General features: G+C 35.0%; 1 protein-coding gene across 3 annotated transcripts in view; it reads right to left on the reverse strand.

The window, feature by feature from the left end:
- GSK3B (glycogen synthase kinase 3 beta) overlaps positions 1-22714 on the reverse strand; it is a 215221-nt gene that overhangs the window by 63883 nt on the left and 128624 nt on the right. For all 3 annotated transcript variants that reach the window (XM_055434913.2, XM_055434834.2, XM_055434986.2), the window contains exons 4-7: positions 16074-16184; positions 12851-12981; positions 9829-9935; positions 6764-6861 (exon numbers count right to left, since the gene is read on the reverse strand). In XM_055434913.2, the coding sequence (XP_055290888.1) occupies positions 6764-6861; positions 9829-9935; positions 12851-12981; positions 16074-16184 (447 nt within the window). The remainder of the gene's footprint in view (positions 1-6763; positions 6862-9828; positions 9936-12850; positions 12982-16073; positions 16185-22714) is intronic.

Here is a 22714-nt window from a genome sequence, read left to right on the forward strand (position 1 = left end):
TCCATTTTTTTTTTTTTTTTTCAGTTTCTGGGATTACAAAAAGATGATTTAAAAAAAAAAATCAGTATCACAGAACAGTAAAAAATGAACCCCACCCCACTCTCTTTTTTAAAAAATAATTTTATTTGTTTTTGGCTGTGCTTGGCTTTCATTGCTACATGCAGGTTACTCTAGTTGCAGTGCATGGGCTTTTCATTGTGGTGCTTCTTCTGCTGCAAAGCATGGGCTCTAGAGTGCACGGGCTCAGTAGTTGTAGAGCACAGGCTTAGCTGCCCTGTGGCATGTGGAATCTTCCCAGATCAGGGATTGAACCTAATCCCCTAAACTGGCAGGTAAGACTCTTACACTGAACCACCAGGCAAGTCCCTTCTCTCTTTAATCTCACTCTCCACTGCTAAATCTTTTTCTTTCTCAAGCTTTTAGGTACCACAAGAAATGAAGTTCACCTACTTAACGATAATAAAATAATCAAAAGATTATTTGGATCTCATTGTTTTCCACAGAAACTTTCCACTGTTTTCCAGAAACTTTCAAATTCCTAAAGTTTCTGCTAGAGGTTTAAGACTGTACTAGTTCTTACCCGTCTAAGAACCATTTACATAAATATCTAAAATGAGTAATTACTGCTAAGAGAAAAGTATGACATTAACTTATTTACCAAAGAGAAACAAACTCACAGACCTTGAAAACAAACTTATGGTTACCAAAGAGGGAAAAGGATGGGGGAGGGATAAATTAGGAATTTGAGATTAGCAGATACAAATGACTATCATATATAAAATGACACACAGCAAAGTCCTATTGCATAGCACCAGCATCTATATTCACTATCCTGTAATAAACTATAATGGAAAAGAATATGCATATATATATATATACATACACACACACACACCTGAATCACTTTGCAATATATCATAAACTGACACAATGTTGTAAATCAACTATATACTTCAATAAAAAATTTTTAAAAGCATCTACACGTTTAATGTCATGTTTTTCTAAAAGACATATATCCAAATTTAAAAGGTTAGTTACTATAGCTATGAAAGCTATAGAGAAAGTCTATTATCAGAGACTATTTAACTACTTCTGCCTTTAAAACTTCCATTAGAAAGAAATGGTCAACTTATTACAAAGCATAAGTAAATATTTATGAAATAAATCAAATTATATCTCTAGGAACATTAATACATTTAAAATCAGAAATTCTACAAAATGACTGGTTTCTATCAAACATTCAGTTCTGTGATATTTTAATCCCAAAATTGAACTCCAGACTGAAGCTCACCTTTCCTTACTTGAAATTTGTATTTTAAAATTTAGAGGGGTAAAGAAACTATTAGTAAAACCTATAGCAGTCCCAGGTCCAGAATTTCCTAGACTGCATCATATTCAGTCCATCTAGGGAATTTTGGGGACATCTTACATTTATGTAAGAAGTTAGAGAAGCTAAATATATATATATTTTAAAAGCAATCATTTATCATTGTACCTTTACATCATTCTTCTTAGAATCAATTATGTAATTCAGAATAGAATCTACAGTCAAATCTATGCAGTCAAAAAAAACTCACTTCGTCAACATATACTTCTTCACATGAGAAATACAATTAATTATTTAGTAAAAAAAAAGGTCCACAAAACAGACGGCATTTTGTTTTACATACATACGCACAGAAAAGTGTATAAAAATATTTTATATTTTTTAAGTACCTTCTTTAAGTTTTCAGAAGACTTTTCCTAAATAACCCCACTGTTATGACTGACGACAGAGGTGCCAATGGACAATGCTGTATCACTGAACCTATGCTTGTAAAATTTCTGACAGATGTTCTCCCAAAATGTTTTATTTTTCCCAGGTATCTGAAACCACATCAGATATTTCTTAAGATTATTTTAACTAGTATGTTAAGGAAAAATTTAAGAAATCTTATTATCTGAGCCTTCCCAAACAGAATCTCTCTTATCTACAAATGCTTTGAAAAGTTAAGCACTTTATGATACTCAGAGATTAAAAGGTATAATGAGATTCTGATCTGATAATCCTCTGTATGAAATCAATCTCAGAAAGCTAGGTGTTTTTGATGCTTAAAAATGGTTTTTCATGACTTTCAATGCCATACTGCCATATACTTCTAACTTACTCTGAAGATATTTTAAATATTCTGCAAAAGCGTTGTTTGAGGATAGATAGGGAGAAGATTTAAAAGGTTACGCTAAGTTAGCTCAGTTTATAATACTCTGTGTTACTTATTCTATGAATTATTGACATGGACATCCAAGCCAATAAAGTTTAATAAGCAACATATACAATAACAATCACACTAACTTTTCTTATTAATTCCCAGGTAATTACAAATTCATGGATGAACACTAATCTAGCAGCTTAATTTATCTTAAATATTTCTTGAAAACTATTATGGTGCCTCTGGATATTAAAACATAACAATAAAAGAAAGTTCGTGCTCAGAAAGTTTGTCGTTCAGTCGCTAAGTCATGTCTGACTCTTCGTGACCCCATGGACTGAAGCATGCCAGGCTTCCCTGTCCTTCACTATCTCCTGGAGTTTGCTCAAACTCATGTCCACTGATTTGAGTCTATGATGCTATCCAATCATCTCATCCTCTACGGCCACTTTCTCCTCCTGCCCTCCATCTTTCCCAGCATCAGGGTCTTTTCCAATGAGTGAGTTTTTCACATCAGATTAGAGCTTCAGCTTCAGCTCAGAAAGTTTATAATTAGGCAATTATACCATTTATAAAATTTATGAAGTTTGCTGTACGACTGCTCCTTTTCTGCATAAACTCAAATGCAAAGAAAAGAGTATTTTATGGGTTTGGGGGTATATCAGCTACCTACAGATACTCAAGAGGAATACCCATGAGGTTTTCAAGAAAGAAAATGGAAAGAGAGCAGAGAAGAACAGTAACATAGATTCCCTAGTTTCCTAAAGAACTAAGGGCTCATGACAAATATCTCAAAAAAATTGAGACTGGAGTTGGGCACCTGGGAGACCACTTTTCACAGAAAACTCAAATCTATACTCGAAGTCCTGATTAGCAGAAATGGCAATATTTGCTTAAAATATAAAACATGTTAATAACACTTAACTTTGAAAGCTAAACTATACAACTCTTTTCTGACATACAACTTAGATCAGGAAAACTGGAACAGTTACATGAGAATTAATTATGCATTATTTCAATGAAACACCACAGATATTCAATATGTAAAGTACAAGCGTACAGATAGGATCAACAAGATTTAGAGCTATATTAAACACACAAAATTCCTACAATGTTTATTAACCTCCATGCAGTAAGATTTAAGAGCTATACTACACACACACACACACACCATACCCTTACAATGTCTATTAATTAACCTCAATGAAATGTATAACTTCAGGTCATCAAATGGGTGGTAAATTAATACTGATATTTTATCTACCCTGGGTGGTATTGCTTAAAAACTGTAAAAAGGGTTGAGAAATCTGATATTCCAAATTGCTGTGGGATGTTGTTTAACATCCATTATAACACCTTCAAAGTATCTATAGATAGTGAATCTTGGAAATGAGGTGATGACAATGTATAAGTGCAAGATGACAAGATAATATATAAATGAGAAGTGTTTTGTTTAGAGTTGGCCTACTATAACAAATTAATCATAGACAACCTACAACAAACAAAACTTAAATAAAGTCATAAACCATCAACAACAAATTGACAGTTTCTACTAAAATTAAATAAAAACAAACCGATATTAGTAGAAAATGGAATTAGGAGGGCTGACAAAAAGTGGTAAAATAAGCTTTGGACTTAAAGGCTTATAAGATATGATGGCAAGCATGAAATACTTGACTTATCACAGTTATCCAGCTTAGCTTCTAAGCAATTTCATCTGTATTAATCTCATGTACGAATTCATTAAAATTAGTGACAAAAAATAAACCATCACACAGTTCTAAACTTTAATTGGTAGAGAAATGACACTGTTCTAATAAGCTAAACATAAATACCAAATTAAATGGTGATATGTACAGAAAAACGTGGTGTGGTAAATTCAAATACATCAAACTGAAAGACTGGGAATAGAAGAAATGCTGATTGGTTGTATTGACTTGATTGGTCAGCAAACTATGGCCCAATCCTGTTTATGTAGGACCCATGATTGTGTGGATCACAATAAACTGTGGAAAATTCTGAAAGAGATGGGAATACCAGACCACCTGACCTGCCTCTTGAGAAACCTGTATGCAGGTCAGGAAGCAACAGTTAGAACTGGACATTGAACAACAGACTGGTTCCAAATAGGAAAAGGAGTACGTCAAGGCTGTATATTGTCACCCTGCTTATTTAATTTATATGCAGAGTACATCATGAGAAACGCTGGGCTGGATGAAGCACAAGCAGGAATCAAGATTGCCAGGAGAAATATCAATAACCTCAGATATGCAGATGACACCACCCTTATGGCAGAAAGTGAAGAAGAACTAAAGAGCCTCTTGACGAAAGTTAAAGAGGAGAGTGGAAAAGTTGGCTTAAAGCTCAACATTCAGAAAACGAAGATCATGGCATCCGGTCCCATCACTTCATGGCTATTAGATGGGGAAACAGTGGAAACGGTGGCTGACTTTATTTTTGGGGGCTCACTGCGGATGGTGATTGCAGTCATGAAATTAAAAGATGCTTACTCCTTGGAAGGAAAGCTATGACCAACCTAGATAGCATATTAAAAGGAGAGCCATTACTTTGCCAACAAAGGTTTCTCTAGTCAAAGCTATGGTTTTTCCAAAGGTCATGTATGAATGTGAGAGCTGGACTATAAAGACAGCTGAGCGCCAAAGAATTGATGCTTTTGAACTGTGGCGTTGAAGAAGACTCTTGAGAGTCGCTTGGACTGCAAGGAGATCCAACCAGTCTATCCTAAAGGAGATCAGTCCTAGGTGTTCATTGGAAGGACTGATGCTAAAGCTGAAACTCCAATACTTTGGCCACCTGATGCGAAGAGCTGACTCACTGGAAAAGACCCTGATGCTGGGAAAAATTGAGAGCAGGAGAAGAAGGGGACAACAGAGGATGAGATGGTTGGATGGCATCACTAACTCAATGGACATGGGTTTGAGTGGACTCCGGGAGTTGGTGATGGACAGGGAGGCCTGGTGTGCTGCAGTTCACGGGGTTGCAGAGTCGGGACACGACTGAGCGACTGAACTAACATGAATTAAGAACTGATTTTAAAGATAAACATTTGTCATCAATTCGAGGCTATGAAACACTGACTTTGAACCATGATTAAGAGAAATTTCATTCTTTCAATCAGTAGACTTGCATTACTCAATTATTAGATTAATTTGAATTTCATCAATGAAAAATTTGTGAAAATTTGTTCTTCTGTTTTCTGTTATGTATCTCAGACATCCTTGACTTCCATTTTTTGCCGACAAAGCCTAAAACATTTTATCTAGCCCTTTACAGAAAGTTTGCCAACTCCTGTATTAGAATACTAATTTGAATAATAACAAAGAATACAAAGGCTTTTAGGAAACAAGAAAATCAAACTATCTGAACTTGGATCTGAGTGTAGTGTAGGAATCAGAAAGGAAGCAGTTCTGCTGAATTAAGTTGAAAGCTTCAATCTGAAACTAAAAGATTATTTACCAAAAAAAGATGGCAAATTCCAGTGATCTCAGGTGCAAATCATAAGAAACTATATGGATAGTAAGGAAGATTCTTGACCACACATGGTATTTTCAATCACATTTGCACACAGTGATACCTAGCAAAATCATTTTTTCAAAAAGTATTTTTGCAAATCAAGTACAAGGATTTTAAAACAACTTAATCGCAATCCAGGGAATAACTAGTAAAAGTTAAAAAGAACCAACAAGGACATACTGTACAACACAGGGAAATTTGCTCAATACTCTGTAATAACCTAAATGGGAAAAGAATTTGAAAAAGAATGGGTACATGTATAACTGAATCACGCTGCTGTACCCGGAAATCAACGCAACAATGTTAATCAACCATATGCCAACATAAAATAAAATTTAAAAAAAATTAAAAAATAAATACATTAAAACAAAAACTACTGAGGCTCACTCATCACAATAAAAACTAAAAACTAAATTCAGGCTGTCCAGATACAGAACAGGCTGCATTCCAAAGTAGCGATATGCTGCTTGAAGTATTCAAGAAAACACTGAAAAACCATCTCCCAGGAATGTAACTAAGTAGGTTCTTACATTGGATGGAGAATTGGGACTACAAAACCACGAAGGAGATTTTCAATTTTCCACTTCTATGAAACATTTGGAAAATCAAGACTAAAATCCAATAGAAGGTAGGTGTTGCTTCAGACAAACTAAGCTTATAATCAACCATCTAGTGGTTTAAATATAGAGACACTAGATATTTCTAAAAGGGGAGGTTTGAGAACTTATTTAAGATACCAATATTAAAAGCTTTAAAATCTTAGTGCTGCTATTCTTAAGAGATGATATCCAATATCCAAGATAATAATACTTTGCTATGATGTTGTTAACAAAGGCTTTGATAGACCTAATAAATAAAATTATATTAAACCCATACGTAAAAATTCTGCTTCTGTCTAGTGGTCTAGTCATACATACTCATATTTTCATTTTATAAATATTTAAATACTGACTAAATACAAGCATCTCCTACGTGCTCAGCAGAGTATTATGAGCAGAGCACATGGTGAACAAAAACAGAAAACAGACACAGTTTCTCACCTTGATTATTTCCACCAATTGATCCACACCACTGTCTCCTGGAAATATTGGCTGTCCTAGCAACAGCTCAGCCAACACACAGCCTGCAGACCATACATCTGAAGAGAAAAGAAAATAAGAGCTTATTAATATTACACATTGCAGCTTATGTTGTGTTAAAAACTGTTTGATACATTTTCTAATTTTACTTTTATCAGAATAAATACCATAAGGAAAAGATTGTGTAACCCAAAACAGAGGGGAAAAGTCATCAAATAATCCTTAATAGATTTAAAAACTGTGTTAAACTTACTAAACAGGAAACAGGGCAATAAGAATATTCTAATAAAGGGTAATATCTTTATTATATCTAATATCTACATTAATTATCCAGTATGCGATGTTCAAGTCTTCAACAACCAAGGCAGAGATTATAGTATGAAAGCATAGAGCATGATTATTTACTCATTATACTTAAAAATAAGTCAAAGTGATATTAGCAGGTGCTTATAGAGAGTAGCAAGAAGGGTTCAATCTCCTATACACAGGAGAGTGAGCCAAATGCAAATTTCAGAAAAAGAAAATTTTAATATTTTAAATGGCTAACTTTTGTCTTGTAATATAACTGACAGAAAATGTGCTTAAATATATGAATATTTTAAAATGCAAAGACAGAAGAATACATTGTTTTCTACAAATTATAAAATATAGTTCACTTTTGAGTCAAACAAGAAACCTCAATCCTGACAGAAAACTTAAATAAATTTTAATGATTTACAAGTAAATTTACAAAAGGAAAAAATAAAGCATATATCCTGGCTTACCCACAACAGTCAGTCCTGGTCTAGATGACTTCCTGTGATAATAATCAAGAGCATCCCCTTTATCTCTTAAAAGTATTACCAAATGGAAAGATACATTTTATGGGCACTTTATTTAGAGTCCACTACTTAAGACTTCCTGCCAAAAAAAACCCTGATTTTCTGGATTCCTGGGTTTTGTATGAACCAACAAACAATGGCTTTAGGGAAATAAACATAAATCGTCTCTGGGCTTTCCATCTATCAGTAGGGAAGGAGAAAAATGACTAATGGCATGCGCAACAACAAATAATTTAATTGGTTTAATGCAGTAAGATGCACTATCACGAAGAATTGGAAACACAATATTGTAAATCAGCTATCCTCCAATATTAAAAAAAAAAAGGAAATCCTTGCTCCAATAACTACTTTTCACTGGTCTAGACAAATTATGACACAAAATTCATTTAAGAAATTCAAGTTGATTTTGCCCAGCGACTCTTTGGAAAGCAGGTACTCATAACATCCAAAAAACGGATTCCTAAAAGAGAAAACATACTACACTGGCCCTTCTTTTGTGAGAAGATTCCCAAAGAACTGCAAAGCACATGGACATTTACAGAAGTAATAAACTCTTAAGAGGGTCAAAGGTTTATATAAACATGCCCTAATATGTCAGATGATATTGTCATGACTTTTTAGAAAGAAGCAAACCACATTTATTTTAGGTGAGGCTGGCAAAACTCACCCCAGAATGAATCTCATTCCTGGTATGCAGGTGATTAATTTCATATATGTGAATAAAACATAAAGCATCTTAGAAAATCCAAAGACTGTCCAAAGATAAAGGGCTGAAATTTGCTCTTTGTGAATAGTCAAGTTAACAAATACCACAAAAAGAATACCACTTTTTCTACAGTACTTTCACTAACATTTTATTTAATCCTCATGGCCACTCAGAAAGGTAAGCAAAACTGTAACTAATCTTTTACAGTCTAGCTAAGTAGTAATAAACCTGGAATTCAAATTCAGTTCTGCTCTAACTAAAATATCCCTTTGACTATTTCTCATTTGTTCCTGAACAGAATAGGCCATATAACATAGCCATGATGAAACTCTGAGCATTATAAACACACACTCTCTCTCTTATACTCTCTATCCAGTGCAGCAGATCTCAAAGTATGATCTGCAGAGCCCCGAGCCTCCTGGACCTTTTCAGAGGTCCTGAAGGCAAAGTTATTTTCATAAGAATACTCAGATGTTATATGTCTTTTTCACTGTGTTGACATTTGCACTGATGGTGCAAAAGAAATAGTGGGTAAAACTGCTGGCCTCTTGGCACAAATCAAAATGTTCCTTGGCATTTTGCCCTTTGGCAAAAAAAAAAAGGTAGTATTAGTAATATGTATTTCTGCGTAGAGGTCTTTGTTTATGTTAGAGAATTTTAAGTTGTATAAAAGACAAATTGTCCAAGTTCTGATTTTTCCTTGACTTTCTGTTATTGTGGGGTTTTTATTTTATTTTTTGTTTGGTCTTTGTATGCTTTTGTTTGTTTTTGGACTAAGGAATTCTCTTCAAAAACAACATATAACATTAAAATAAACTACCTGCACGCCTAAGATTGTACCTTTCTTAGCCTCCTAGTCACATCCAACTATTCACACTCTGTATGTTCACTCCTACTAGTCGGCTAAAAGGAGGTAGAAGAGGTGGTCAGCAAAGAATGAAGCAAACTGTCTCTATTCAATGCCTTCTATCCTTAAAGACCTTTTCTGACAGCTGCTATAGAATCAGTGAATTTATTCAAACTACTAATGAAAAAATTAGCAAATTTTTAAAAGCTGACTTTAAATAATCAATTGAGTCAGCACAGTATGAGTGTCAGTAATACCGTAATCCTATCATTTTAATCTTAAACTTAATGGATGAAAATTCTCCTACTGGTGATCAAGCTCAGAGAGAACTATTTAAGGGGAATTTTTTAAGTGAAGAAAAGGTATACTTAGATTTTATTTAAAATTTTAAGTTTAAAATAACTGTAAATCTTAAAGAAATCATACAATCACAGAGGAGTAGCTTTATTATTCTCTCATCATCTAAGAAACCTAAAAGTAGAATAGTAAATATATTTTAAATTCTATACATTTTTATATATAAATCTTTAAGAAGAAACATATTTCAGGGCATATTTATCTTTATATTTAAGTATAGATTAGTACTAATAAATTAATAAAAACAAGATATAATGCATAGTTACAAGTTATTATATTCATATACAGTACTTACCTATACTAGAGGTATAATCAGTGGCTCCAAAGATCAACTCTGGTGCCCTATAGTACCGAGAACAGATATACGAAACATTGGGTTCTCCACGGACCAGCTGCTTTGCACTAATAAAAAAAAAATCAAAAGCAGAAATTCTTTAAATCAAATCTAAATCATAAAAGAACCTTAACTGCTATCATTTGCAATACAATATTTAATCTAAGAGTCCCATAATTCCAATCATGCAATATATAAAAAAAGAAAATATGAGCCATAACTGTCTCTAACAAAAGAAACATAATTTTAACATATCACTCTGAAAAAAGAATAGTAACTTTTAAAGAATGCATTTGTCAATTGTCACCTGAAGAAAAAGTTTTTTAAAAAAATTAAAAAATGATAAATGTTTAATTTCTTCTGCTACTTTCTCCTGAATTTCACTCTAAAATACAAGGAAGGAAGGGCAGAAATATAAGAGGTACCTCCCCTCACCAAAAAGCACTGTAATTGATTATAAGAAAGAATACTGCTTACCCAATATGTTTTTTAAATGGGTAAGAAATTGGCCACTCTATTAAAATTTGACTTCTGATTCAGAGTGAGTATCCCATGGCTTGCAGACCCAACCTACTTTATTTTTGCCACCATTTAGTCAATTTATTAGCTGTCTTAACACCTGCTATCCAATAAAAAAGATAGGTCCTTTCCTGTAGGGCAGAGATAATTCACAGCCTATGAACTCTAATTCCACTGTTGTAAATTATTAACAAATCACATATTCTCTAATTCAACTTTCCTTACCAAATACTTTGTGGCATGTATTTTAAATATTAAATTAAAATTAGTTTCTTTTCAAATGTCTCAAAGCTAATCATTTTTACATACAATAATAGGGAAGATAAATACAGCAAATAAATACAAACAGCAAAATCAAAAGTAACAGTAAAACATAAAGTAACAAAAAAGATTAAAAAAAAATCTTTTTAGGTAAAGGTACAAGAAAATCAGAGTAGAGGCAGATGAAAGTAGTCACAAAGGTTTCAGTTTGGACTTTCTTTTCTTCCATTTATTTCTGTTCACTGATAACGCTGACCATAACCTGATCTTTCTTCATCACAAGTTTTGAATGTGGGAGACAGTTTATCTACATACAGCAACCATTTCATAAATTGATAAATACTAATCCCTGTTTTAGGCTGTATGAAAATTAAGACACTTTCATAGTATAACTGATACAAGTTTCTACCTTATAAAGGATTTTTTAAATTAACAAGACAGATTCCGATTACATTGTCAGAAAATTCACTATAAGATAAAGGTAATATTAGAAATACCACAGCCTACAGATTTTTTTCACTACTTGATGGAGCTGTCTTCAAAGTGTATCCCAAACTCTACTTGCTCAAGCCAGATGTTAAAAACAAAACAGTAGCTCTATTATCAGAGCCATTAAAAGTGAACTATTCTTACCACAGAAGTGAAATCCCTATCCCAAACATATTAAAACAAAGTGATTTCTATGTCCCAATAAAACTCCCATAGCAACAGTGTTCTGAGACTATGGTGAGAACAGAAACTCCACTAACTTGGTATCTCAAAAGTATTTTTACAGTCCACACCAGTCAGTCACTCTCAACCAGGGGAAAGACATCCCATAACAATAAAATTCATCTGATTTGGGCATTTGATCCTACAGATGCTTGTTTCAAGCACCAAATAAGAGTTTTTGATTTAAAATCCTTTACCCATTTCTTACAGTCGAAGGAACAGTTAAGAGCCCTGCAAAATGAGTTGGATCCTGTGAGAGATGTCTGAAATTAGAAAACTATAAAAAGGAGATGATCTAAAAGGACATTTTTGTGAGACTAAGAACTAATTCATAACAAAACAGATGTGCTTTTTTTTAAGACTTTTTCCCAAGAGATAACCTGTGGAAAATATATACTATATTAAAACCAAAATTTGATCTGTGGGTTGATATAAAAAGCATTACAAAGAACAAGGAATACCAATATTATCAGGTGTGGGTCAGTATCTATAAGCAGCTGAGAAGGAAAGCAAGAATTTGTGAGGATGAAAAAAACTGGTGAGAATTCAAGACATATGATGTCTTAGGGATTACAAGAAGAGAGAGTACTCTAGGTAATTACACTAGAGAGGAAGTGAAAGTTTAACTGCCTGAGTTACATGTGGATATAGGTTTGATTTCATGTTGAAAAGTCAGATCAGAGAGGCACAAAATGCTCAATACTATGAAGATGAAAAAGATTAATTACACTATATATTTTTACAAATACATGTATATTTAAAATATGTATTTTAAAATTTTACTTATTACACTATATATTTTACCAAGCAATGCATTTAAGAAGAGAGAAGAAAACTGTAACCTGCAATAAAGAAGAGAGAAATAAACTAAATTATGGAGGAAAAGGAAGAAAACACAGCTACTAAGCCTTTTACCTAATATCTAAATTGAGGCTAACTCAATACACAGTTAACACAATACACAGTAAGGTATGCTGCTGCTGCTGCTAAGTCGCTTCAGTCGTGTCCAACTCTGTGTGACCCCATAGATGGCAGCTGACCAGGCTCTGCCGTCCCTGGGATTCTCCAGGCAAGAACACTGGAGTGGGTTGCCATTTCCTTCTCCAATGTGTGAAAGTGAAAAGTGAAAGTGAAGTTGCTCAGTCATGTCTGACTAGTACTGACCCCATGGACTGCAGCCCACCAGGCTCCTCTGTCCATGTGATTTTCTAGGCAAGAGTACTGGAGTGGCTAATATATATATTTTTAATTAGTTCTTACTGAAAAAGGAATATATACACATAATAAAGGGAACAATTTCTAGGAGTTAAATTGCTGGGTGAAAGAATATACACACTTATAATTCTGAGAGAATTTACCAAAACTATCCTCACAAGAAACTGTACTAGTTGACACTCCCTAATTAAGTGTAACAAAAGGTAACTGAAAGAACAGATAGGATAGAAGGGTGGGGTTGAAGATTAGGGAAGGAAGGAAAAGGGAGCTAGTTTACCTTCCAAAGTCACAGAGTTTCAAGACAGCTGTATCAGGATCCAACAAGAGGTTCTGCGGTTTAATATCCCGATGGCAGATTCCAAAGGAATGGATATAGGCTAAACTTCGGAACAGCTGATACATATACAACTGGAATAAAGAGTAAACATTAATTGAATATTTACTTTCTATCCCAAACAACTCAGAATCCTTAAGCAGGAAACAAAGTAACAGATTTCCAGAAAAGAACAAGTGAAATAAATGCTGGGGATTGTTAGCACTCAATCTTTCTTTAACAAGCGTCATGGCATTTCTCTATCAACTAGCTAATTATAGTTTAGTTAACCAATGTTATATTTATAACATTTATATATAGCATCTTCTAACAACTTAAAAAAGGAAATTTTACAATTTGCTTTTATAATTTTTTATTTTACTAACCACAAGACTGTTTTTTTTTTTTTTCTTAAGCACAAATTTAAAAACTCAGAGGGATATTCCAAATTGTATGGCAACTAAGTAACAATTAGACCACAAGCTAGTCTTCTGTTTTGTTTTGGTTTCTTCCAATTCACCATCCTTTGTCAGGCCCAGAGGTTATTGATACAGAGGTCTGGGAAAATTCACATGTGAACTGAGAAAATCTATAATCAATGATCTATTCAAGACATCAGTAAATCTATTAATAGCATCACCACTCTTCTGTTAATATCCTTCAGAATTAAGTAGACTTCAAAATGCCAATTAAAAGCATATCCGAGATGACAACAGACATCAGTCCAAAAAAACCAAAATTCAATTTTATTACAAAACAAGATACACCGAAAAACTGGGTCTGTGTGAAAGAAAGAATTAAACTATTGACTGGTGAAAGGGGGTCTTTGTGTAAAGAATGTGAGTGTATCTTAAACCTTCTATTTGTTTCAAGGTCAGTGTTGTGGTTCACTTATAAATTTTTCTGACTACTCACCTTCTGACTTCTAACCCAAAGTTATATACCATGAAAAGAACTTTTGAAATGATTCAAATCAAAGATACCAGTGTCTTGGTGAAAAACAACAAAAAGACAGTTAAAGATAAGATAAAGCATTGACATAAGGTATCATCTATAAATGAAGTGTTTGACTCCAACAAAAATATGTCTCATCACCAATTTACATGAAATACTTAGGACAGAGGAACATACTAACAATACTATAGTAATCTCATCAGCAAAATCCATTTTATTACTATAAAACTTAAAATTCTAACTATTAAGTGAAACTTTTGATATTCAAAACATTTACAGTCAATGCCATTTTATTTTCTAGAGTTATCTGTATAAAAGATAAAATGCAAAAAATTCTACTTAAGATAGCTGAACTTTTAAACTTAGTGAAAGTCACTATACAGTCCACAGAATTCTCCAGGCCAGAATACTGGAGTGGGTAGGCTTTCCCTTCTCCAGGGTTTAAACTTAAACTTCAAGTTAATTTTCACAATGTCATAGTTAAACAAATAATAATCTGTTTCTAATAATCTACTACAACTTCATACTTCAGTTCAGTCACTCAGTTGTGTCCGACTCTGCGACTACATGGACTGCAGTACGCCAGGCCTCCCTGTCCATCACCAACTCCCAGAGTTTACTCAAACTCATGTTCATTGAGTCAGTGATGCCATCCAACCATCTCATCCTTTGTCATCCCCTTCTCCTTCAATCTTTCCCAGCATCAGGGTCTTTTCCAATGAGTCAGCTCTTCGCATCAGGTGGCCAAAGTATTGGAGTTTCAGCCTCAACATCAGTCCTTCCAATCAACACCCAGGACTGGTCTCCTTTAGGATGTACTGGTTGGATCTCCTTGCAGTCCAAGGGACTCTCAAGAGTCTTCTCCAGCACCACAGTTCAAAAGCATCAATTCTTCGGCGATCAGCTTTCTTCACAGTCCAACTCTGACATCCATACATGACCACTGGAAAAACCATAGCCTTGACTAAACAGATCTTTGTTGCAAAGTAATGGCTCTGCTTTTAATATGCTGTCCAGGTTGGTCATAACTTTTCTTCCAAGGAATAAGCGTCTTTTAATTTCATGGCTGCACTCACCATCTGCAGTGATTTTGGAGCCCCCCAAAATAAAGTCTGTCACTGTTCGCACTGTGTCCCCATCTATTTGCCATGAAGTGATGGGACCAGATGCCATGATCTTAGTTTTCTGAATGTTGAGCTTTAAGCCAACTTTTCCACTCTCCTCTTTAACTTTCGTCAAGAGGCTCTTTAGTTCTTCTTCACTTTCTGCCATAAGGGTGGTGTCATCTGCATATCTGAGGATATTGATATTTCTCCCTGAAATCTTGATTTCAGCTTGTACTTCACCCAGCCCAGCATTCTGCATTATCTATTTGGCATATAAGTTATATATATATATATTGATATTTCTCCTGGCAACAACTTCATAATTATGCTGGATCAATTACAAGCCAATTAACCAGATCAATTACCAGTCTACTAACATGGGTTGTAGGATTCCTAGGTGGCTCAGTGGTAAAAGAATCCACCTGCCAATGCAGGAGACCCTGGAAAAACAGGTTTGATCCCTGGGATGGGAAGTTCCTCTAGAGGAGGAAATGGCAACCCACTCTAGTATTCTTGCCTGAAAAATTCCATGGACAGAGCAGCCTGGCTGGCTACAGTCCATGGGGTCACAAAGAGTCGGACATGACTAAGCATAAGTACTATCAACATGAGTTACAGCAAATAACCAAGATTAATATTGGTATTTGGTCCCCCGAATTAAATAACACCTCAACAAAGTCTATGCATATTTAAAATCACCTAAAGTTTAAACTTCAGCTTTTAAAGACACGCTATATCTATAAATGGCAATAAAACATTGAATTTATTAATATTTATAACCAAATTTTTATAATTTTATATGATATGCTTGCTCTGCATAATAAGGGATTTAAGAAATTAAGTAAAAAAGTGCTATGGGTACCTATATTAAAATCCATAATTATTTGTGAAAAACTTCATTTGTCAGAAAGATGACAAGTATTTTTAGAACCTGGGTCATGAAAGTTTAAAAGGTAAAGGCTTCACACTTTAAAACTATAAACAAATATAATGAAACTCTAGAAATACCTACTTTGCAGCTTTCTCCCCTCAGTATGATGCAATAATATAGTTAAAACATACCCAGCACTCTCCTCTGCTCATAATAAATACCTTCTAAAATGGGAAACTGCTCCATTTTTACATACCTTGACATAGATCACAGGGAGCGTCTGTTTGGCTCGACTATAGTGTCTGGCAACTCTGTAGACTGTTTCCGGAACGTAGTCCAGCACCAGATTAAGATAGACCTCATCTTTCTGAAAGAGTTTATTAAAAACAAACCAAAAAAACAAAATAAGGAACTAGTCTTTAAATATTCAAATTAGAGTAAATTCTCTATATATTCACTTATTTGGATTTTTAAAGCAAAGATTCATGTGTTCAATTTTAATTATAAAAAATAAATTCAGAATATAACCATAATAGCAAAAACATATCTACCACATTTTTTTAAACTAACAATGTCATGGCAAAAACACAGTCATTTCAATACTGGTATGATTTCTAATCACATTTAAACTATTATTTTGGTTATACAATTTTAGAGGGTATCATCTATCATAAAATTTAGTATTTTCCAGTTTGAGAATCAAGGCCCTCACCTCATATCCTATCAGGAAAGGTGTCATGGTAGTAGAATAAGTACTGAACTGGGATCTAAGAGATATGCACTGCTACCCCGAGCTCTGCTAACTGATGCATGCAAGTCATTTAATCTGTATATGCTTCCATTTCTTCAACTATAACATGAAAAGCTGGACTTTAAAATTTCTTTAACCTTACAAAAAGATTTTATAGTTATTTGTAGCCTATAATTAGTAAAATAACCATTTGTCTTCTACAATTAGCTGAACAAAAACAAAAGAATAACTTATAAGGCACTGATTTACCATACTCACAAGAATACTACAAGTCTTATGCTTAAACATCCATTCACAGCAGCATAAAGACACCAATCCAAGATCAGTGCAAAGAAAGAAGGGAATTCCAACTAAGTACCAAGGAGGAAAGAAGAACAGAGTGCTACCTTCACCATGTTCATGTGAATATCAGATAAGCAAACTGAAGCAGAACACAAAGCTGAAAATCCCTGTGTTCAAGTCTAGAACTGGTTACCAAGTGGGAAAATCTGCAGGCAAAACTTCACAATCTTCCCAGTTTGAAGTCATCTAACAAACTAAAGTGGAGAATTTCAATTTTCAGCATTTATTATCTCAGCAGTCACTGCAGAGGAAGTAAGGAAGTAAGAGTGCAGATAAAAGACATATCATCTAAATTCAGTATGAAAGGGTATTTCAGTTCAGTTCAGTTGCTCAGTCGTGCCCGACTCTTTGCGACCCCATGAATCACAGCATGAAAGGCCTCCCTGTCCATCACCAACTCCCGGAGTTCACCCAAACCCATGTCCATCAAGTCGGTGATGCCATCCAACCATCTCATCCTCTGTCGTCCCCTTCTCCTCCTGCTCTCAGTCTTCCCCAGCATCAGAGTCTTTTCCAATGAGTCAGCTCTTCGCATCGGGTGGCCAAAGTATTGGAGTTTCAGCTTCAACATCAGTCCTTCCAATGAACACCCAGGATTGATCTCCTCTAGAATGGACTGGTTGGATCTCCTTGCAGTCCAAGGGACTCTCAAGAGTCTTCTCCAGCACCACAGTTCAAAAGCATCAATTCTTCGGCGCTCAGCTTTCTTCACAGTCCAACTCTCACATCCATACATGACCATGGGAAAAACCATAGCCTTGACTAGACAGACCTTTGTTGGCAAAGTAATGGCTCTGCTTTTTAATATGCTATGTAGGTTGGTCATAACTTTCCTTTTAAGGAGTAAGTGTCTTTTAATTTCATGGCTGCAATCACCATCTGCAATGATTTTGGAGCCCAGAAAAATAAAGTCAGCCACTGTTTCCCCATCTATTTGCCATGAAGTGATGGGACAGATGCCATGATCTTAGTTTTCTGAATGTTGAGCTTGAAGCCAACTTTTTCACTCTCCTCTTTAACTTTCATCACGAGGCTCTTTAGTTCTTCTTCACTTTCTGCCACAAGGGTGGTGTCATCAAGACAGAAAACTACATTCAAGATGTGGGGGTCAAAGAACACAGCAGATCTCAGGAAACAGTTTATTAACATAGCATGCCACGGACGCTACTACCTTTACACTTTCCCCCAGTCTTTCATGTTCTCCTCTCCTTCCTCCATACCTGGCTTAAATTCCATGGTCCAGCATTACCCTCACTTTCTAACAAGGGACTCGGTAAACAACAGCAAAGCCCTGCTCCCTGTTTTTATAATTCTTTTTTCATCCTCACCCCCAGTTTATAACTTTGCTTGCACCACTACATGTATCCATTTTCCAGCTTCTGTCCCCATATACTTTTCCTTCACTACTCTAAGAGATAAGCTGACCAAGCCCCTTTCTAAGCCAAACTCTGCTGCATGTAAACTACTCTGCTCTTCCTGTTCATACTTATTGCTTTAGTAATTTTTTTTCTGTCGATTATTCTCTCTTTCTGAGAGCATTACGTGCTATTATTATGTGCTATTATTTCTCCTATCATTAAAAAAAAAAAAAACTTTCTCTCTAATCACACTTATCACCACCAACCTATTTTCTGGCACGTTTTAACAGCAAAATTCTTCAGAAAAGGGGTCTAAATTGACTTTCTCCAATACCCGGCTCTTCTCCTTCTCTCTAAAACTTACTCCAATAGAATTTCACCACCACTATTCCCTCAGAATTATTCATCAAGGTCAATAATCTCCTTGTTGCGTAGTCAATGCCAACAGACATCATCTTTCCCCTCTCTTATACCTGACTTAGCAATGATCTGAAATAATCAATCATGTTCCCGTCTTTGAAATACTTGATTCAGTTGGATTTTAGAACACTACACTCTTTTGGCTTTCATCCTATCTTAAGGACAGATCTCTGGCTCTCTATCTCTTCTATTCTTTATCTCTTAAAAGGAACAGAGGATTCTAAGGCTCAGTCCTCAGATCTCTGTTCTTTGTGTAAGCCCACTCATCCAGTTGAACGGCTCAGTGTTACTAAACACTGATGACTTCCAAATTTATATGTATCCTGGACCTCAAGCCTTTAAGGATATACTTTCTAGGCTAGTATATCCAATATATACTTGACACTGTTCAGGCTAAAAACCTTAGAATCATCATTTCTTCTCCACTCTGCTTTCTCCCAAACATATACATACATTCCCATATCAAAAGAATGGGTTCTATCTGTAAAATTTATCCAGGATCCAACCACTTCTTACCATCCTCACTGCTACAACCTGGTCTGAGCTACTCTGAACTCTCACCTGGATTACTGCAATATCCTCCTAAACAGTCTCCCTGCTTCCAACCCCAGCCCTTTACAATCCAACATCAATAAAATATAAAGTAGATTGTATCTCTTCCACTCCACTTCATTAAGATTTATTCTTACAGATAAATGGTCTACAAGGTCCTACACATACACTTCCTTACTTCCCTCTGCTCACTCCTCTCTGGAGACAAGAGCTTCCTGCTGTTTGTTGAACACGTTTGGCAGGCTCTGGCATTCAGGGCCTCTGAACTCATCAGTCTTTCAGTCTGGAAGGTTATTCCCCAGATATACACACAGCTCACTCTATTCAACTTCTTCAAATCTTTGCTCTAGTGTGACTTTTAGAATGGCTTTCCCTAGTTCTCCCATTCCAAACTGGAACTCATTCCTCTACCCCTGGTTCCCATCAGCGTTCATCGTTTTGGGATACTTATCACTTTCTAACCACAGAGTTTACTTTTTATTGTTGGCTTCTGCCCCATGAGGACTAAGCTCCACAAAGGAAAAGACTTTTGTTTGTTTTGTCCTCTGCTCTATCTTCACCTACAATACTGTCCAGCACACAGTAGGTATTCAAAAAATACTTGCTGAATAAATGAAGATCAGAGGGAATGGATATTACCTAAAAATTAGGATGATGGTCTACCAAGTTTTAACTAAACAACACTGTGAAAAACGGGTATGGAGAAGAGGGAAATTGGGAAAATGAGAATCAAAGTAGCATGAGCAGCTGGAAACCTCCTATAAGAATCAAGGCCTGGACTAGAACATAGGCAATAAGGATTTTTTAAAAAATGAGGCATGGGTCAGGTATACTGTATCAGTTCAGTTCAGTCGCTCAGTCGTGTCCGACTCTTTGCAACCCCATGAATCGCAGCACGCCAGGCCTCCCTGTCCATCACCAACTCACGGAGTTCACTCAAACTCATGTCCATCGAGTCGGTGATGCCATCCAGCCATCTCATTCTCGTCCCCTTCTCCTCCCGCCCCCAATATACTGTATACTGGCTACTTAAACCAGACAGTAATAGAGAACCTGAGAAACAAAGAAGTTTGGATTAATTTAGCAGTCTCTAAACTTGGGCAATTAGGTAGGTAATGAGACAAGGAACAATAGAAAGAGGAAAAAGGTGTGAGAGGGAAAAAGTTAGTTGAACTTTTACTTAATGAGTATGAGAACATTTTAGGTAGCTATGTTTTGTAGGTGACTGGAAATACCTAGATGGTTGGTCAAGTCAAATTCAGAAAACAAGAGTAGAGCACAGTTAGAGACTCAGGCAATAGCTGAAACTGTAAGAACAAAACCACTCACTTAAGAGCAAGGAAAGGAGTATAAGATCCTTGAAACTTAAGAAGCAGGAGACCTTGGGGGACAACTCAGCAAGAAGAACTAAGAGACATAAAAGAGCAAGGAAAGACTAGCACTGAAAGACCCAAAGTTGAGTTTTAATAATCCTGAGATGGGGAACAGCAAAGTGTTTCAATAGCAGGAAGGATGCAACTGAAAAGGCTTCTGAATCTGGTATAAAATGGTTCAGTGATGGTGCTGGAAAGAGTAGTTTCAGTCCATGGTGCCAGTAGCAACCAACCTGTACTGAGTTCAAGAGTGAACAGATGGCAGGTGAGAAATAGGAGGCAGTTAATATAGTTTGTTCTTACAAAATCCCTAATGGTGAAAGTACGGAGAGAACTGATAACCTGGGAGGAAACAGAAAGTCAAATAAAAATGTTTAATGTGCTTTTAGTTTGTACTTTTTAATGGCTAAGAGACCCAAATTTATTTGTAAGCTGGGTGGATAAAAATAGAATAAAGTTTTAAGAAAGGAAAGGGATAACTGATGAAACAAGGTTCTAGAACATGACAAGAAGAGGAAATCAAAAACGCAGAGAAGGTATACTCTGTAGTAATTAAGAGGCAAGGTTAGCCTGAGTCACACAAACTACACAGAAGTCCCAACCCTGCTACTACAAGTTATGTGACCACAGCAAGTTACTTTACCGCTTGAAGCCACAGTCCACTATAAAAGAGTACTGCTCATGATACATACTTTAAAAGACTGTCATGAAATTGTAAGAAATGATCCATATACAGCTCTTGAAGCATATTACCTGGCAAAGAATAAAGATTTAGTTTTAACTATTATCAATTTAAAAAAAAAACAATACCACATTTTTTTCTGTACATCTAAAATAAGTGATTAAGTGTTATGGAGAATAAGTAAAATGAATGCTATTCTGATGACCCCATTTCTTATAAAAGGTCATTAATACAGATGTCAAAATTATTCTTTTTTAACAATTATATGATTATAGGTTTCTTGATTTTAAAAAAATTTTGACAAAGCTAATCACAAATATATTTATGAATGACCTGGAAATATGTATGGTAATTTAATTCATTTGCTAAATAACCATACCAAAAGTGAATAACAAACAGATTAAAAAATGAATACCAAGTTCAAGGAAGATTTCTAGTTGTAGGGCTACATTTATTACACTATGATGAATATGGAGGTACAAATTATATGTGGAGCAGTAGTTTGTAGATTAATATGTCTATTTTTGTACATGTTTTCCTTTATTAAGGGTTGCAAAAGACTAAACAACAAATGTAGATGTGTGAAGCCAAAATGTATTACACAGTAAGAGGTGGTAGCTGGTAAAATAGATTAGATTAAGATATAATTAAAAGCATGTTACTTAAAAACAAAACAAAACAATGTGCCTGTCAAATAAAACACATCAGGGGATGGATCTGGCAGTCAATTTACAACTTTCTGACTTTAACAAGCCACCTAATATTGCCACAAACCTAGGGAAAATGCCTTAAAATGGAAGACCAAATTAGAATTTAAAGGACGCTAGTAGTCTAGAATGCTAAGCCAAATCAACAATAAAAAAGTTAAGAAAGATAAATATAAAACCCTATGAATAAAATCAAAGTATCAATTCATTACATAAAAAGACAGATAAGACCTGATAGTAATTCATCTGGAAAATAAATGATAGGTATAACTGAATAGAGCTCAAAAGGAATCAACACTGAGATGCAGCTAATGAAAAAATCTGATGCAATATTAGGTGTTACAGAAGAAGCACTGTGTTCAGATCAACAAAGATAACTTCACTCTACTACGCATAATTCAGGCTTCATTTGACGTATGAATGACATCTATTTTTAGGCACTATATTTTATTCATAATATTAACAAAATACCACAAAGGAAGGTTACTAAAACCAGGTCAACTATTCTCATTTATTACACTATGAGAAATATGGATTCAAATTATATTTGGAGCAGTACTCTGCAGATTAATGCAAGTCTATCTTTTTGCTCAAATAAATTCTATTTATTCACTCAATTAATCAAAAACTTCTCAGTTTTCTTTAGAACCATAGTGGAGGTCTGTCCATTTTGTAGGTATAGTGTAACTGTCCCTTGACATTTAGAAGTTGT

The sequence above is a fragment of the Moschus berezovskii genome, chromosome 1 (assembly GCF_049115385.1).
Source record: "Moschus berezovskii isolate FMDL1 chromosome 1, NW_MosBer_1.0, whole genome shotgun sequence".
Classification (NCBI taxonomy): Eukaryota; Metazoa; Chordata; class Mammalia; order Artiodactyla; family Moschidae; genus Moschus; species Moschus berezovskii.